This window comes from Nymphalis io, chromosome 2 (assembly GCF_905147045.1).
Source record: "Nymphalis io chromosome 2, ilAglIoxx1.1, whole genome shotgun sequence".
Classification (NCBI taxonomy): Eukaryota; Metazoa; Arthropoda; class Insecta; order Lepidoptera; family Nymphalidae; genus Nymphalis; species Nymphalis io.
This window is the reverse complement of record NC_065889.1, coordinates 14609082-14627963: the sequence shown is the minus strand read 5'-3', so window position 1 is coordinate 14627963 and position 18882 is coordinate 14609082. Positions and strand designations below refer to the sequence as shown.

The following is an 18882-nucleotide window of genomic DNA, read 5'->3' as shown; positions in this document are numbered from 1 at the left end:
AGAACTCAAGACTCAAACGAAATTGAAGTCAGTTCAATGTCAATGACAAAATGATAGCAACACTGTCTTAATAATTTATATTTGGATTTTGGCTACTGGCTAGTTCACTGTTCAGTTTACGTTAAGCACAGTTAGTGCGTATACTTCGTTTGTCTACGGTCCGGTTATTTAAAAATTGAAACGATCTTACGCGACGCGAAAATACGATAAAGTGATTAAATATATCAAAAGGCGACAGAGCATAATTTAAAATCTACATAATTTAATAAAATTTTATTAGATAGTTTTGTTTTTGTATACAAAATTATTGATCATAGTTAGACATACTATTTACTCATTTGCTACCAATTTTGGAGGGAGATCAGAAAACTAAATAATTGTATCATTTTCTTCAAACGTGTAAGTGCATAATGAAATTAATATTTTTATAATTGATACATTATTTACTCACATAATAGTTATACAAAAGTATATTAATATTGTAACTTTCACGTTAATTTTTTTTTATTATTATGCAATTATCAATTCAAATTAAAGTAATTGTTTAGTGATTGTGATTTACTTGTGTACATTAAGCACTTAATGTTCAAACTTCAAAATGGAGACAAAAAAGAATAACAACAAGTATAATATAATTTCATAAGTTACTTGTGTGGATTAATTAGACTACATTAGATGTAGGTAAATGGTAACAGTATTCATACTGCAGTGCTGGTGTAGTCAGAGATGCTTGCTTAGTTTACGGTCGAGTGCAGACAGCGCCTGTAAACTAACTGCATTGCAAAAGTTTTATTTCGTACCAATATTATGTCTTCATACATTGCACTGGAATACACATAACTGAACTTATTGTGTTCTCGAATTGGAACTTCGATTTGTGTTTAAATTATTTTTTAATGAAAATCTGGTTAGGATTCTTATTGTTTTGATGTTTAATTTTTAAAGACATTCTGTTCATTCTTATGCCTTTGTATTATTTTGTTTTGCTGTGATACACTTGGAATGGTGAGTGAGACAGTTTGATTACAATCTCAAAATTTACAAGGGACGTAACAGCTTAGATCCCGTGGTTGGCGGCGCATAAACTGTGTGAGATGTATTTTAATATTCTATTGTGCCAGTTTCTATGGTGGAAGGTACACTTAAATTCAAGGTGCCCGTAAGCTTGTCTCACGTCTGCCTTTCTATAATACATTTATAAAATAAAGTATAAGTAGAAAAGGTCAGATATTATCAAAATTAAATAAATTGTTGTTTAACTTTTTCGCTTTTAGACTAACAGTTAAAAACACTTTGTTGTCGTAAATTGTTCATGTGATACCAGTTATAATTAAATACTCATTATTTAATCAAATTGTAGCAAATTTTGTATACATTGTAGTCTTACGGTTAGTGCTACGATTTACTTAGGAGTAGTAGTAGTAGTAGTTAGGTAGGTCTTTGTGCAAGCCCGTGTGGTAGGTACCACCCATCCATCCCATATTTTATCGCCAAACGGCAATAATTCGTGTTATCGTGCTCTGGTTAGAAGGTGTCGGCTTAGGCACAATTGATATAACATCTTAGTTCCTAAGATTGTTGGCGCATTGGTAATGTAAGGAATTGTTAATATTTCTTAAAGGGCCCACGTGTATGGCGATAGTGTTTACTTACAATATTAAAAAAAAACTTAAATTCATTGGCAATAAGCTTATGCACGGCATGTCTTGTAATGTCTCATTTTTTGTAAACAATTGTATAGTGGGCGTAACGTACGTTGACAGTTGCAAAGTATGCTAGAAACCAACTACAAAGTTTTAACTTGAAATAACGATACGCGAACGCAAATAATACAAGTAAAAACAAGCACTATTTTTTATAATATGTAAGATTATATAAATAAATTGAATATTAAAACCAAGTAGTAGTTATACGGAGCAGAAATAAATATATAAATAAGTAACAAGTTCTAAAACTGCATTCTAAGTTCAAATTGTAACTGCTACACGTAACTGTAACCAATAAATTATTACTATGAAACAAAATCATCTCATTATTATTAATAAGTTTATAAAAAAAGTCATGAGTGAATTTATATTATCGCAAGCGAAAAATGAATACTTTTTAACGGTTTGATACGTTAAATTATGGCATGGTGTTGGTGCACGTTTACGCGGTATTAACGCAAGGCATGGTGTGTGTCAGCCACGGTGCGTGACGCGACAACGGGCAGACCTAGATACTAGATACAGCCATGTTAATATTACCATACTTAAAAAAATAATTACTTTATCATAAACTTTATTCAGGACAAATCACGTATTACAGACCCAAAGTCTTAACTAATTATACAATCCATTTATTTGAAACACAAACGTTTACGTATCAACATCTCAATAATTTATTTATTTAATCTTAGGAAGACAAACGACATACACAAAATATTATCACATTAAAAAAACACATATCAATCAAGTCTACAAATAATTAAATAAAAAATACGTAGCGGAATAATAACAAATAAAAATTAATATGATAGATTAATTAAAATTTGACGCAATATGACCAAATTAATAAAAAATTCTGTAAAAAATCATTAACATACAATATAGTGTTTCGTTTTATGTGTAGAACTGTCGGGGATACCAAAAATATTTATTATTTCGTTTATTTAGTACAGTCGTACCATATTCTATCACGTTTTCTTGTATATGTCGGAAACGGCTCTAACGATTTGGCTCAAATATTGTATTTAGTTTTTTGGTTTTGCTTTTAAAGTTTATACTGTACTGTCTTTCCTAAAAATAATAATAAGTAATTAGTTATAAGAGTCGAGCGCTCATATACTCAATCGTAAAACAAAAAAAAGAGCGCCTATGTTTTGTGCTTTCGAAATATTCAACTTATTTCTTCTTCTAGCTAGTCAAATAGAACAATATTAACGAACTAGTTTCCGTCCTCGGTGTCGCCCGTGGTGTGTGTGTGTGTGGGGGGGGGGAGGTATAACATGTCCTTTACTGTACCCCTGACAACGTGTAAACAAAATTAAGTAAGTGTAAGTTTAATGATGATCGGTTGAGTAGTTAAGACATGAAGCGTGACAAACAAACAAACAGATTTACTTTCGCATTTATAGTGTTAAGTATGGATGTTGTTATAATCGACATATTTGTTTAAAAAAAAAATTATAATAGTAGCTACATACGTAGAATAATTTCGCGTTTATATAATTTTGATAAACAAAACCGTTAAGAAATTATGACATGACGCACCCTTTCTCTAAAGCTAAAGGAAGCACAACCTGTCGCCCGCACGCATGAGTGGTCAGCTTTTACTGGGGTTGCTGAGGTAGTCACGGATGCGTTGTGTACTAACACAATTCTCCAAATATACAGCCGTTTTTAAACGACATCTACACTATCCACGCAAATGTATTTGATTCGTACATTTATATCAACTTACGGTTAACTTTCACGTGTAATCGCAAAAACCTTAGAAAAATTGCAATGATAATAATTGAGAACTGTAAGCCGTGTACCAGACTTTGTTTTGAATATTATTTTAAACTCAGTACGAAATAATGAAGAATTTGCAGTCATGTTCATAAACAACCAGGTTCTCTGTCCTATTCTAGGCTCTCGCTTCGAATTTACACAGTTGATATAAAAAGTGATAATAATTCGAGAGTAAATCATGTATGCATACATGAAGGTTTGTGATGAAATCGACATCTGAGGTAAGCGCTCACGAGGCGGTGACCGCGTTGCGCGCTCCGCCGCCCCCTCAACTCGCTCGGAACCACTTCACTGTTAATTTACCACCTGCTTGGAAAATGCCTTATAAAGTATACAGAGAAAAAAAATTGCTCGTAAGAAATAAGTTAAAAGTATTCAAAATCGAAAATTATGAACGCAATTTTCAAACCATTTTTATAATAATAATAATAATATCTTGGGACATTATTCACACACGGCCATCTGATCCCACACTAAGCAGAGCTTGTACTATGGAAACCAGACAACTGATATACTACATATACTATTTTTCTTTTGTAAATGCATACTTATATAGATAATTACACCCAGACTCAGGTCCAACAGACATGTTCATGCACACAAATGTCTTTCCTGGGTGGGAATCGAACCCACAACCTTCGGCGTGAAAGGCAGGTATCTACCAACCACGCCAACCGGCTCGTCAAAGTAGTAGCAGTAGTAGTAGACTGTGGAACGTAAAAAAATGTACAAACAAAATGTATACCGACATTACGATGTTGCACAAAACTGCATTTAAAGGTATTATTTAAAGCGGCGGTAGAGTCGGAATACAGACAAGGTCAGCACTCGGCACTCGGCACTCGGCTGCCGTCAGCGAATTGTGATGATGTTCACAAACAATGCAGGTTACATGTAAATGACTCGAAAGAAAGCGAAATTAGCCGGAGCCCGCAGTGATTTTGATATTTTTTCCGCTTTCTAAATACGAAGAGCCTCACGCGCTTAGGGACGCGATACGATTCTATGATATTGTGGCCATCATGTGTTGTGGATCAATTTTTATAAATACATACGAAATATCCTTTAAATAAAAATAAATAAACATAATAATTTGGATACATTTAGCTATAATTATACTAACTGAGCTTATAAAAAAACAGTTTAGCCGATTTAAATTTCGGTTACGAGCCAAGCATTTAAATAAAGTAAATAAAATAACTTACTTCGTTATAATATAATAGTTTTTTAACTACTGATATCTGAAACAATGTTAGTCAAAAGGAATGATTTTAAAAATGTTACGCATCTAGAAAAAGAAAGCGTTTGAAACCGATCAAATTAATGCAAACTTTGTATAACGCCGTGTTATTAAAAATGACGTGAATCTGGTAAATTATTGTGAATGTATTTAGAAATTATCAACTAACGTTATCAGATGCCACGTGCCTGTTGTTTGTTTGTTGAGCACAAGCGCATTGAGAATCAGATTAAAGATTATGAGTTAATTACAACATTACTGAACCTCTAATATATTAAGGTACACCTAGTCATTATGACTTCCACACCCAACTCAGTTTTTCAACGTCTTTGCTTACGTTAATACTTTCTTAACTTACGCGATAGGCATAAATAGTATAAGTAATTTTTAAATTAAGTATATTGTTATTATATAACTATATATTTATTTAACTAATTTTTTAATAAAATACGGATATATAATTTCTTAAAAAACTTATAATTTAAATAACTCTGTTATATTGTACGCCTCAACTCTACGCAGCACTAGCACTGTTGCCGTGGTGCTCTATTATGTGTAATAAATGAAAATCGCGATTCATTTATCTAATATTAAATATTTGTTTGTTAACAGAGATTCGGTGAAGCCTCAGCGAAGGTGCGACGCGCAGGCGGCATGCGGAGCGCGCGGTAGCGGCAGCATGGCCGCGCCGCTCTTACTGGCGGCGCTTGCGCTCACTGCGACGCCGGCGCTATCGCAAGGTAAACTCGACGGGGTATTGTTTCTTATCCCATTAATAAATTAAAATAAAATAGTACTGCGTCCGGTATTTTGCTTTCTATAGTGAGAGGGAAAGTGCCTTATCTAATGGTAATCTGGTATTTAAACATGATAATTTGCGTTATTATACTTCATCTAATTCATAGTGTATATCAAGCTTTAGAAAACATTATTTCTTTAAGAAGATGTACAGATAGGTACGATTAAAATTAACGCGATATTCGAACGAAGTGTGCTAACATGATTAATTTCTTAAGTACTAATCAAAATAAATGTATTGATAAGGTGGTAATAATAAAACATACAAAGGCACAAAAAACATATTGCGGTACATAATGTAAAGGTTTCGGTGTTTGTTTCATTGTTAACATCTCGAGATCGATATAAAAGTGGCCGGTAATGGACAGTCGGACACTATAATAGGCTATTTGATAGCGGGCCATTGTTCTTATTGCTGCTTTGCCGACGCGGCGTCGACAGCGGCTGTAGTATATTGTACTGGGCCTCGCTGCGCCCACCGCACGCCACGAACACTTCCGCCGGCTCACTTGTTAGTAATAATCGATTAGTCGAATTCATATTGACATCTGAAACGAGCATTACTAGACTGTAGTGTAATTAAATGTTGTTGATTTACTTGACTTTTATCATAATATATTGCTAATTTAATGTACCTATTAGCCTAAGAAAGGGAGCATATAAGGTAAGGATTATCGGATAGGAACAGTGCGACAAGCATATTTAAATCTTAGATAATTGCTTATGTATGTGGACATTTAGGAGGTTTATTAATTTTAAATACAACACTATTCTATCTGTTAAGCAAGTAGCGTTCGCGTATGGAAGCCTCGAGACAAACAAATGTTTCCTCCGGCTGCGCTTAAGTGATAAGCTATAACTCGGAATATATACAACATATAAACGCACATCTTGAGTGTGATCGGAAAATACAACTTATCATAATGTGAAACTTCTAAACCAATCGCAATATTAGTTTACACGCGAATCCATAAAAAATCATACAGTACCTGTCTCTATATAATATAAGAATGCTTAGAAATCCCTTATTATTTGATAAAACCACGTAGCAGGTTGTAAACAGGAATCTGATGATATAATTAACACGTGGGTCGCATGAATCACGGCGCCCTCGCCACCCCGGGGGTGATCGTCGGCCGTTCACTCCGTTTACACAACGAGGTCACTCTCGAGACTCGACACATTTCAATGCCGATGTACGGTGTATTGGGTTACGTTGACTTGAGGCATACTTAGTTCGCTTCGAAAACCAAATTCTTACTTTTGTTTCACGTAATTACATTCGACCCAAAACGATGACTTGTAAGGTAGTAATAAAAAATAGTAACGGAATGTAAAAATTTAAAGCGAAACATTTGCAACGCGGAGAATTTTGCAAACATTTGCAAACTATATTGTTTTCAATAATGAAAAAGTTGAAAGTGCTCGCTGTAAATGTACTCGACGTAATAGAAAGAAGTCTGTGAATAAATCAACGCTTTATATATTTATACTTATATTTTAATGACGTAGGTCGGTGTGTAGGGGTTTGTTTAGTCACGATGTAGGATTTTACTGCAATACGTAATTTGCAGGACATCGCACTACAAACCATCCGCCCGTAGAATTTACTACCATATTACTTTTATATAAAAAAAACCATATTTTCTCCTAACAAATGGCGTTCTTCTAACGGTAATGCAAATAAAACTTGAGGAAATAGTTATTTTATAATTTTAATAACTGTTTCTTTACTGTTACTTATATTTATTGCTAACTATCGGTTGTCAAACAAAGAAGAAATAGGTACGTAAGTGTATTGTCTTTGTATTGTCATAGATAGGCTATGCGAGTATATAGACTCTATATTACTTTTAATGTTATCTGTATTTGTTTACAGTTAAAAATAAGCTTATGAAATGTAATTTTTCGTCTAAAGTTATAACCTTTTACTTTGTTTTACGCTGGTGGATAGTTATGTTTTAACTATCACTATGGTCTATTTGTAAGTTTGGCTGAGTACCTTGATGTCTTTGTTTTAAATTCCCGGTCGGGCCAAAATATCCCGCATTATGTAGATAGCGGTTTCTCGATATTGGAATATCTTAATTTATCGAGCAGTGTTTACACGTGTACTAAATCAAAGAAAGCTGCTAATATTGCAAAAAAGGACGTTACGCCAGTCCAGAGGTTAGTTCATTGATTTCAATAATTATTGTCACCGGTAAGTAGACGCTGGTAAGTAGCGGGTTCCTGATCTGCTCCGCTGGCTATTGTTGCAGCGCCGCAACTTCCTTTGATGTAATTATATTGGTTTCTATAGTACATAATACGACGTAAAACGATTAGGCCTCTATTGTTAGGCTCGTGATTTAATATGAATAGATGTTTTTGCAGAATTCATTACATTGCTAAAATAAACGATAAATTATTATTTTAGTTTCGAACCAATTTAAACGGTTATGGTTTATTGCAAAGAATACCTTGAAGATTGAAAAGTAGGCCGTGATACACTCGTGCACCTTAGAAAATAGGTAAAGCCGTGCTCAAAGCTTTAACTCGGAGTGGCAATCCTATTATATACCAAAGGCTTAAATGAATTAAAATATCACCAAATTAAATATTTTTTTAGATCATTGCGGATAACGTTAATTGCATTAGTAATTACGTGTCGGAAACGCATTGTTCGTAAGGATGTGAGCCATCAAGCATACGCTTGCTGTACACTTGCACAGTAAGTGACGTTTCCTCTTGTTATGAATATCTCCTACTTCAAGGTCATGCTGAGATCTTAATATAATATTTAACACGTACCCGCAATCAAACATCATTTTCGTCTTCTTTTCGCAAGAGCGTCACCAAAATTTATTAGACAGTGTGCTGTTGTCAGACTTAAAACGTGCCTCACAAATAGATTTTGTTGCGTTCTTATAAAAACTTACAAGTTGTTTCATTTACTTAGCATTTAAAGCAATCGCTACAAAAAAAGGAGAACGCATTTCACAATACTGATCATGCAAATTAAGTTACATAATCGTGGATAATGAAATTATTAATATAATTTGCTTGGGTTGGCCGCAAACTAATGCTGTGGAAATCGGTTTCATTTTATTTAGATTCAAATTATAATTGCATCAAACTACCTGTGGATAATAAGATACTTCCGTAACTAATTCGCGGTGAAAAGTTTCGACTGGAATCGTTTAAATGATCTTTTGTTTTTAAATTACTAATATTCTAATTTTCTCCTCTATCTAAGCATAAAATTTGTGTTAGTACTGGGAAGGACAGTAGTCAAAGGGGTCAACAGTAACGATTATCGTATTGCGCCAAACTATTGGGGTTCAAATGAGTAAATGATACATGAAAAACGTAGAACGGAGACAATGTCAAGGAAGGCAGCGATCTAGTGCCGAGTGCAGGGCTGAGGCGGCGCGGTCGGAGCGGAAGCACGCTCGGTGACTCGACCCCGCCGCGCTGACCGCCGACCGCAGCGACACAACCCCGACTTACACAGACATTGACGTAACTTGTAATTACATGGAACGATTTCAAACTTTCCTAACAAATGTTTCATTTATAGACTACTCTCCTATTACTTTAAATTATTACTAATAAAAAAAATACATTTATGATTTCTTCAATAACCCTTAATTAGGTGAATTGTTTTATTTTATATAACCGCTACTTGTCATAACGAATGTCTAATGGAAGATAAAATTATATTATTTGGTCTCTCCTTCTTATTTCAATAATTAAATAGATCGGAAGTTATGACAGATGGTTTGACGTGACGTCTTGTCGATTGGGGAAAATAACTCTCTATTCTTCAATTGAAATGCCTTTCTCTAACTCTGTTCATAAATATCATAAATAGATATAGTAAATATTTGCCGTTTTTAACCTTCATATTCAAAGAAATATGTACATGCCCACAAGAAAAATAAATCCAATAAAGATTGAATCTAAATTAATCCCTGAATTAGAATGATTTTTTTTCTCTTTTCTGGCGTGTATAATTAGAATGTATATATTACAAAAGAATTTGACAAAAAGAATCAAATAGTATTATGTCAAAGATGCTGAAAAACTATTATGCTTATTTATGGCAACACACGATTTTTTCAAACCTTTTTTTTAAATTTATTCTGATATATTATGTCGCCTTTTAAAGATATTATTCTTTTCTTAAATGTTACGAATGTTAGAAAAGTAAAACAAATCCAATTTGATGGGTCTACATTGCAAGTTCCGGTAGCACACTACCACAGTTTACCGACGGACCGTGTCTCATTTACCATCATTAATTTCTTACTACAACGTTTCAATAGTACAACCTTAACTTAATCAAACTGTATTTGTCAGTAGTCAGTGGGCCATCGATACGGAATCTCACTTTTATAATTTTCCCAGGAAATTAAACAAAAATGATACCCTCAATCGGTTGCGCCCCGTAAATTCAAATGAACACAGACAGCCATTTTGAATTTTAAATAAGTCGGAAGTTGCGAGGGGGATTCATTGCGATAGAATCGTCCGGTGCCCCACTTGTCTACGCACCTGTCGTTAAAAGTTTTCGGATAAATTTATTAACGAATATAATGTATGGACATATGTACTGGTGGTAGGGCTTTGTGCAAGCTCGTCTGGGTAGGTACCACCCACTCATCAGATATTCTACCGCAAAGCAGTAGTACTTGGTATTGTTGTGTTCCGGTTTGAAGGGTGAGTGAGCCAGTGTAATTACAGGCACAAGGGACATAAAATCTTAGTTCCCAAGGTTGGTGGCGCATTGGCTATAAGCGATGGTTGACATTTCTTACAATGCCAATGTCTAAGGGCGTTTGGTGACCACTTACCATCAGGTGGCCCATATGCTCGTCCACCTTCCTATTCTATAAAAAAAAAAAAAAGTACTGCCTGTTCAATCAGCTACAATTTGGATTAAGTAATAATAAAATAGCCCAACATAAACATTGTAGTAATATATATACAGGGCCTACTGTACCACCTGCACTCGCAGCTATAGCGCTCTCCATACGTTCTCGGGGTGAGTAACTATCGTAGGACCTTAACACCCTTATTATTCTCAAGACGATGACCCGTCTCACCCGTTCACCGCACCGAGTGTAACTGTTACTGCATGATCACATCACTATCATAGTAGTGGACCACAAAATTACACCGTGTACAATGATATACAATTTTGTTATACGTATTGATTAATAAAAAATATCATTTGTGTATCTATTGTTGGTAGAACGTTAATAGACGCAGTTTAATGAATTTGAAACGCACCTTGACATTAAGGAGAACATGGAATGAATCGTAATTTGTATTTCTTTCCTAAATACAATAATTTTGTGCAATTACATTACAGTGATCGTGTGAAAGATCAACAGCATTAGTCATGTTATTTGCGGATGCCTTCATAGGTCACGAGAAACTAACGAAAGTATAAATGATTTCCATTGTCATAACGATATACAAACGTGTTGTGCAATTCGCTTTCTTGTCTCGATAATTCGACCACGATCAGCGATCTAATGACTCCGTTAAATATGTGATTTCCATTTCGTTCATGTTTCAGATTCATTTCCTTTTATTTATTCACGAACGCTTAACGACTTGCAATTTATATGACTTTAATTAAATTAGTAAAGAGATGAAGATGCTTTCGTATATAATAGAATCACGCAATTCACACTCGACGCTCCGTCGCAAATGTTTCAATTAATCGCACCTACTTTTTGTCCAATTATGATTTTTTATGCTCTGGAAACCAACACGCATAATTGCTGTATTGAATGTGTCACACGATTGTGCCGCAGTTGTACATTGTCTATGACGATTTACTGACAAATGGCAATAACCGTTTTTATTGCTAACTTGTACAAAATTTGGTTAAATCAATTATAAATTACTTTAATGTAATATTTTAATTACTTTATCTCTATTATGCAATTTCATTTTCATATTGTCTACAGAATTTAAATATTATAATAAATCAACGTCATGCGAAATTGTATGTAATCAGTATTTTTGTGTGTTTATCTAAAATCACACAACATATACTTTACATAAACAGGTAGTATTATTGTTCTATTCAAGTGGGATCAAGATTCCAACTTCTAAATGCCTTGTTAATGTTAATTCCTTCATAGTTCTGTCTTTCTATTATTTGAATGTTCTCACAGTTAAGTATTCAATTCCTTATTCTTCAAAATTCGTAAAACTTTCAGTGATGAATGTGTTCTTATTATTCGGTATTCAATTCTTTATTTATTTTTTTAATATTCCATAATAAAAGTTTTATTAAAAGAACGAGAAATTAACTTATATAAATCTTATTATTCTTAATTATTTTTAAGCAGTTTTGTAACATGTTTGGGTTAAAAGTATTTCATATGCACTTCTTCAATCTAATGAAATGTAGGGACACTTCCTTGGAGTCAAATAGACGCCAGACCATGACATGCTTTCGCTCCGATTACATTTACACGGTCGTGGCCCATTCGTATCGCAATTAATTTGATTCGTATCGTGACTCGATCACATCACTATTAATATACATATACATATATTTCTTTTTTGTTCTCAATCCAAACTGGTACATTATCGTAGTTTAGTTGCTTATTGTCATGAACTTAGTTATTGTTATGTGGCCAATAGAACTTCACTTTTAAACATTTTTTAATTCGCCTCTTAGATAGTGTTGCCAGGATATCCGGACAAACATTGCAAAATGGCCTAATCTAATACCCAGTCCGTTTTAACTTGGCAAAACTACTCTTGATGCACTTGTGATGTAACAAACCGTGTTATATATTTAAAAAAAATGTTTTCAGCTATTCAAGATAGTCGTTGCTATTTGATGAACGGTGGAGCGGTCGAAAGCTTCTTCATAAGTGAGGATACACCCGTCGGCAGCATTATAGGTGAGTAATTACATGCTACTAACATTATTGTGAAACCTGTTTATATATTCATTTTTTTAATATCCGTTTACGCATTTATTTAATTATTTATTAAATAGTGAAATATTTTAATTTAAATGATTACTTATTTATGTACCTAAATATAGTTTTACGCATAATTAACGTCACAAAGTATGTATAGTTAAAACACTAATTGAGTCTGTCGTAATTTTTTCTTAATCATAGGAACACTCAGTGTAAATGGAGATCCGAACGAATTAAACGGTGATATTTCATTGCGAATACAAGAGAAGAACGCTCCCGTAGCTCTGGCCTCCGGTACCAAGAATCTTACGCTACTTCGGCTCCTGGACCGCGAGGAGCGCCTCGGACCGTCCAGCGTCTACGTCAACGTGCGCTGCGATAGACGACATACGGCAGATCCGGTCAGTTCAGCGTTTTGGAGCGACTACTTTCACCGATCACTAAACCGATTCACTGATAAATGCAAGATGAAGACATTAAATGAAATTTAATTTTTATAGAGAGCAAACAATCAATGCTCATAAAATAAAAGAATGAATACGGTCGACAGCCATTTGAAGTACGACTTGACCGGCAGAGTTTCGTGATCCCGGTGTCGGTGCGCGTGTGGGACGTGAACGACAACGCGCCGGCGTGGCGCGGCGCGCCGTTCCGCGCGCGCGTGTCGGAGCTCGCGGCCGCGGGCGCGCGCGTGCTGGGCGCGCCCGCCGCCGACCCCGACCAGCCCGGCCCGCACGCCGCCGTGCGCTACTCCGTGCTGCCCGGCCCGGCCAGCGTGAGTGCCCGACTCTTATGTATATGCGGAACGACCTTATCGGCTCAGCTTGCATTGTAATTGTCAACTTATTTTTAATATCCATGATTTAACTAAAACATAATTATCGTCAAATATTGCCTATGGTTCCAGGAGTACGTCGGCTTCCTGAGCGAGCTGGACAGTACGATAGTGGTGAAGCGGCCGCTGGACTACGAGACGCTCCGCAACTTCACGGTGCGGCTGCGCGCGCAGGACGGGGGTACCCCCCCGCGACACAACGACACCACGCTCGTCGTGGAGGTGCTCGACGCCGACGACCAGAACCCCAAGTTCACCGCCGACCACTACTCCGCCACCGTGCCCGACGACGCGCAGGACGTGAGTCATACGGACAACATCCATTGGAGTCATAAACATCCCATAGCCATAATTAACAACTAACCAGCCATTAACATAGGTATTTTGTTGGAGCTATAACATATAGCCTTAACTAATATTTTGGACACGAAAATTCTAGTTTCGGGCCAAGTTTTCGAGCACTCAAAGTAAGAAAAACACTTGAACTGTGCGAAATATTTTAAACGCGATAGATATACTTATTTAAATCGTCACCTTAGGGCACGATTCTCGAAACGTCCCCCGGGCCGATATCGGCCGCAGACCAGGACATCGGCATCAACGCGCCCGTCTACTACAGCGTCAGCGGGGAGGGCGCCGACCTGGTCACGCTGCACCGCGACAGCGGAGCGCTGGCCGCCACCGCCAGCCTGCTGCGGACCCGCACGCCCGCCACCGTCGTCATCAAGGTCTGCCGCTCCCCCTCGAGTCGCGGGCCGAGGCGGCAGGCGGCGACTAACGCAGTCTCTCCCGCAGGCGACGCAGGTGGACAACCCGGACCGCTACGCGCTGGCCACGGTGTCGCTGCGGCGCGGCGCGGGCGGCGGCGGCGGCGTGCGCTTCTCGCGGCGCGCCTTCAGCGTCAGCGTGCCCGAGGACGCGCCGCCCGGCAGCGTGCTCGCCGCGCTCTCCACGCGCGCCGCCGACCAGGCGAGTGCCGCGCCGGCCGTCGGCCCTCCGCCCACCCGGCCCATCTAACGGTCGCTCCCGCTCCAGGTCCCCCTGCAGTTCTACGTGTCCGAGCGAAGCTTCCTGGAAAAGTTCGCGATCAACGGCGCCGGGGAGGTGCTGCTGCGGAAGCCGCTCGACTACGAGGTCGAGGACTCGTACCACTACCAGGTCATGGTGACGGACGGCGAGACGGTGCGTATCACTCGCGACGCCCGGTGCGGCGGCGGACGGCGGCTGACGCTCGGATCGGTTGCAGAACGACACGGCGGCCGTGGACATCCGCGTGCAGAACGTGAACGAGTGGGAGCCGCGCTTCCGGCACGCGCAGTACGAGTTCGTGGCGCGCGGGGCGGGCGCGCGCCTGGGCCGCCTCGAGGTGCACGACGGCGACCGCGGCGACGCCGTGCGCCTGGCGCTGGCCGGGCCCGGCGCCGAGTGAGTGCAGCACCACCCTGACTGACCGGCTTTACTATATATCTTTACTATTTTAAAATTTACTGAGAACTTTAATATGAATTAAGTTTTTGCAAATGATTAGCGGGCCGGGTGATTTAGCACTAACAAGAGACCGGATATGTCATTACGGCTAGCTTCTACTATTTCACATCAGGTTTTGATAGTGAATATTTGATAGTGATAATGAATATTTGATACGACGTGCTCCCCCAGGGCGCTGGAGGTGAGTCCGTCGGGCGATGTGTTCCTGCGCGAGGGCGCGCTGGCCACTCTGAACTCCACGTCGCTGCACGTCGTCGCCACGGCGCAGGACTCGGGCTCGCCGCCGCGACAGGTGCGACACGCGACGCGCACGCACACGCACACGCACACATTCACACACGCGCGCTTTCAACACACTAACGGCCGCTCTGCGCAGACGTCGGTGCCGGTGGTGGTGCGCGTGCCGGAGGCGCTGCTGGGCGCGCACGTGTGGCGCGCGCACGCGTCCCCGCTCTTCGCGGCCTTCGCGTGCGCGCTGGCGCTGCTGGCGCTACTGCTGCTGGCGCTGCTGGTCTACCTTTGCCGGCTCAAGTGCGTACCGCGCCGGGCACGGACCGTTCCCGACGGCTCTGTCGTTCTATACGCTCTATGAGTATTAGTACCGATCTAGGCGTATGCCATCCTCTGTGTTGTGTTCATTTACGACTCGCATTATGAAACGAACGTCGGCAGTGTGACGTTTCTCGTAGTGACTGATGGATTTTTATGAGGACTAATGAAATAAAACAGGCGCAGAAGACAGGTTAAGGATACGAGTACGGTGAAGCCGACGACCCCGGAGAAGCCCGCCGCGCTGAGCGTGGCCAGCGGCGGCTCCCTGCAGAGCGTGTCGGCCGGCGCCAGCAGCATCCTGGCCGCCTCCAGCACCAGCTTGGAGCTGCCCGCCGGTGAGTGCGACGAGGGTCGGTACTGTCATCGGGTGAAGACGGGGACGCTCTCGTGACATTTTTAAATTATAATTATTTAATCTGATACGCATACTGATTTAAATATATTCATTATCGAAGCAATGTCCAAAACCGAGTCGCACCTCGCACGTCATATTAAACGTCGCGACGTCGGACCAATGCGGCATAAATTATAATTATAAATGAGGAAGCTAGTTTCGCGCCAGAAAACGAGACTCGGGTTGGCACGGGGCGAGTACACGTGCACGATACATGTTCCGTCCCGTTGCAGACGGCCCGGCGCGGCAGTCGCGCGGCGCGGCGGGCGGCGCGGCGGGCGGCGGCGCGCTCAGCGACCACCTGCAGGGCGGCGCGGGGCGCTCGGGCGTGGCGTGGCCCAGCGCCACCATCCCCGCGCGCGTCAAGCACCTCAGCTGGGACGACGGCGCACAGGTGAGCGCGCCAAGCATGGCGGGGCCCTGCAGGCCTTCCCGCTGACTACTTCGATTTCATATTTAAAGTATTAGGTGGTACCTGGTGGCTTGGTGACATCATCGTCATCATCATATCAGCCGAAAGACGTCCGCTGCCGGACAAAGGCCTCCCTCAAGGATTTCCACGTTGGCCGATCTTGCGCTGCCCGCATCCAATAAAAAAAAAGTGGCTCGGTGACAATGGTTATTTAAATTTAAGCAAAGAAACTGTACAGAAACCTTATGTAACCTAATCTAGTTACCCTTTTGTCTCTCTCACTAGGCGGCCGAAGACCGTCGCGAGGTGACGGAGACCACTAACTCCGCGATGGCCGAACACATGAATCTCACCGTTTACTTCTGATCACCTAAGTGAACCTGCGATGTCGTCTTCTTTGTCTGTTAATCCTTTCTTTGCTCTCTTATTGAACGATACAAGAGGTCCAGAGGTTGTTTTATATTTTTAAAGTGAGTTATATAAAACTTTCGAACAAGTTTTTTCTTAATTTAATTAGAAGTTTCGTTTCAGTGTACATAGATGTAAAGATTTAGTTTATATTAATGTTCAAATCGGTTCCTTTGTGTTCTTGCTACTAGTTACTTAGTTACTTTTGTACAATATTAAGAAAAATGTGATCTACAATATCGCCTTGTGGAACAGCGTTAAATAACTCAGTATTTAATAAAAATAATTTAAAATAGTTAGTTACTACAATATTCACTGCCCCTTTGACTTTACATGTTTATATAATAATTAAAATATACATATGAGATTGGGAATTATTACATATTTCTATGTCAGAGTATCATACTATGGCTTGTTAGTCAGAGTCGAAAGCCTTTAAATAATCTCAGACGTTAATCTTTAATTTAATACTTTTGATTTGGTTTTCTCAAATCCTTCAAGGATTATGTGTATATGACTGCATTACATTACATACTAAACTTTTTAACCCTGTCTGGATTCCTAAAAATGCAGCAATAAAATATGTATATATAGATAGATATTAATAATACAAAAGGTTTTTATAATATCTTAAGTAAGTTTTATAAGAGCATAGAGTGATAAATAACTGTAAAATTATACGAAAATATAATTAATGGACCAATAGTATTATAATTAACATAATGACAAAGTAAGGGACACTTATTGTGTTCCTAAAAGATAAGCTTTATTTATTTATGTCCAAATAAACCTTCTAAATTAAAATAATGGTGCTGGTCGTGTTGTACATAATGCACTTCTTACATCTCGTACTATGTATAAGTCTTGTATATATATATATATATATATATATATAGTATAATATAGTGCAGATAATATTGGCAATTGCTTAATATACGCTCAAAAAGAATTTACACCAAGATTTACCATATTCTTTCATATTCCTTATTAATTGTTTATCGTCCGTACACCTCTAGCCGCCTAAATTTTTATGATGTGATCCTTTACTAAATTATTGTCTTTGATTGCTGTTTTAGCAATAATATTTTTTCAGTTATTGCGAATGGGATTCATTAATAAATAGCTTACATCATCAGCACCATTGTTGGTGAATTTATATTAAGTATTTTAAGTTTGAACTTTGTTGTTAGGATTTCTCTTAAATGTTTATGGTCCCAATAATTTTTACATATAAGTTGTAACTGTATAAAACTTGAAAAATTCTGTAAGTGTTACTTGTATATTTTTGAATTATTTAATAATATGTTATTTCGATCGATATATTAATTAAGAAATGAGTAATGATTGTTAATAAACTTCTGTTGACTAAAATGGGTTTTATTAAATTCCAGCGCTTTCTCCGACTTGCGAAAGTAACTCGTGTGTTTCAACATTCACTTCATTCAATATATTTTATTATTCATGCCTTACGAATGCGGAGATGAATGGACAAGAGATCCTGTTAGAGGAAAAACATTGTTTTATATATTGAAAATACATGCTAAAGTAAAACTGTGTGTTTAGAAAACACCTATGTGTATTTAATTAAAGTTGATTTAAAGAGAAAAAAAATGATAAAAGTTTCTCTGCTCGCAAAGGTTTGGAGCGCTCAGGTGTGCGTTGGTGTATAGCACACAACACTGGCCCTAAGACCTTTATCAAGGTAGGGTGAGAGTGTCATTTTGCACCTTGGGGTTCTATACCATATTAGCGCCATTATTAGAGTTTTGACTTGACGCTATGTCTGTAAGTCTTACGTCTTACGCTTTTACGGCTAAACCGATTTTGATGAAATTTGCTGTGAAGCAAACTTAAACCCCAAGGAAAGATATAGGCTATTTTTAAGCCCAATATCTGCCCCGCCCCCTCCAACACGCGAACGAAAACTAGTTATCCCGGAAGACCCTAACCAATTCAATTCTGTTATTTGAATAATAATTATCATATAACACAAACTGGCCTTTATTTTTTGGGAACATATTCTGACAATATGAAATTTGAAACACGTTTGGAGTTAATTGCAGTGCATTCATGTATATAATTGATGATTAGTAACGTAACAAAAACAATTTACAACGGTTTTTTTATTCAAATTTTGCACACTTGTATTTTTGATTGTACTAAAATTATACATAGATATACTTATGGTGCAAGTGACAATTCAATTAAGTGTACTTACTATATTTAAGTTATTACTTTAAGCTTAAGTTTTAAATATTTTTATAATTAGTAACACGAAAAATATATAATGTAAAACATTGTTATTATTCATTTACGAATG

General features: G+C 38.4%; 1 protein-coding gene across 1 annotated transcript; it reads left to right on the top strand.

Moving 5' to 3' along the window:
• The first annotated feature begins 153 nt into the window (after positions 1–153).
• On the top strand, positions 154–16520 carry LOC126775115 (protocadherin-16). Its single transcript, XM_050496893.1, has 15 exons — positions 154–399; positions 5347–5474; positions 12360–12449; positions 12675–12874; positions 13051–13248; positions 13381–13608; positions 13848–14036; positions 14104–14295; positions 14344–14490; positions 14555–14733; positions 14968–15088; positions 15173–15327; positions 15526–15683; positions 15976–16136; positions 16440–16520. The coding sequence occupies exons 2-15, from the start codon at positions 5414–5416 to the stop codon at positions 16518–16520; spliced, it is 2160 nt and encodes a 719-aa protein (XP_050352850.1). The 5' UTR covers positions 154–399; positions 5347–5413.
• Positions 16521–18882: the final 2362 nt, after the last annotated feature.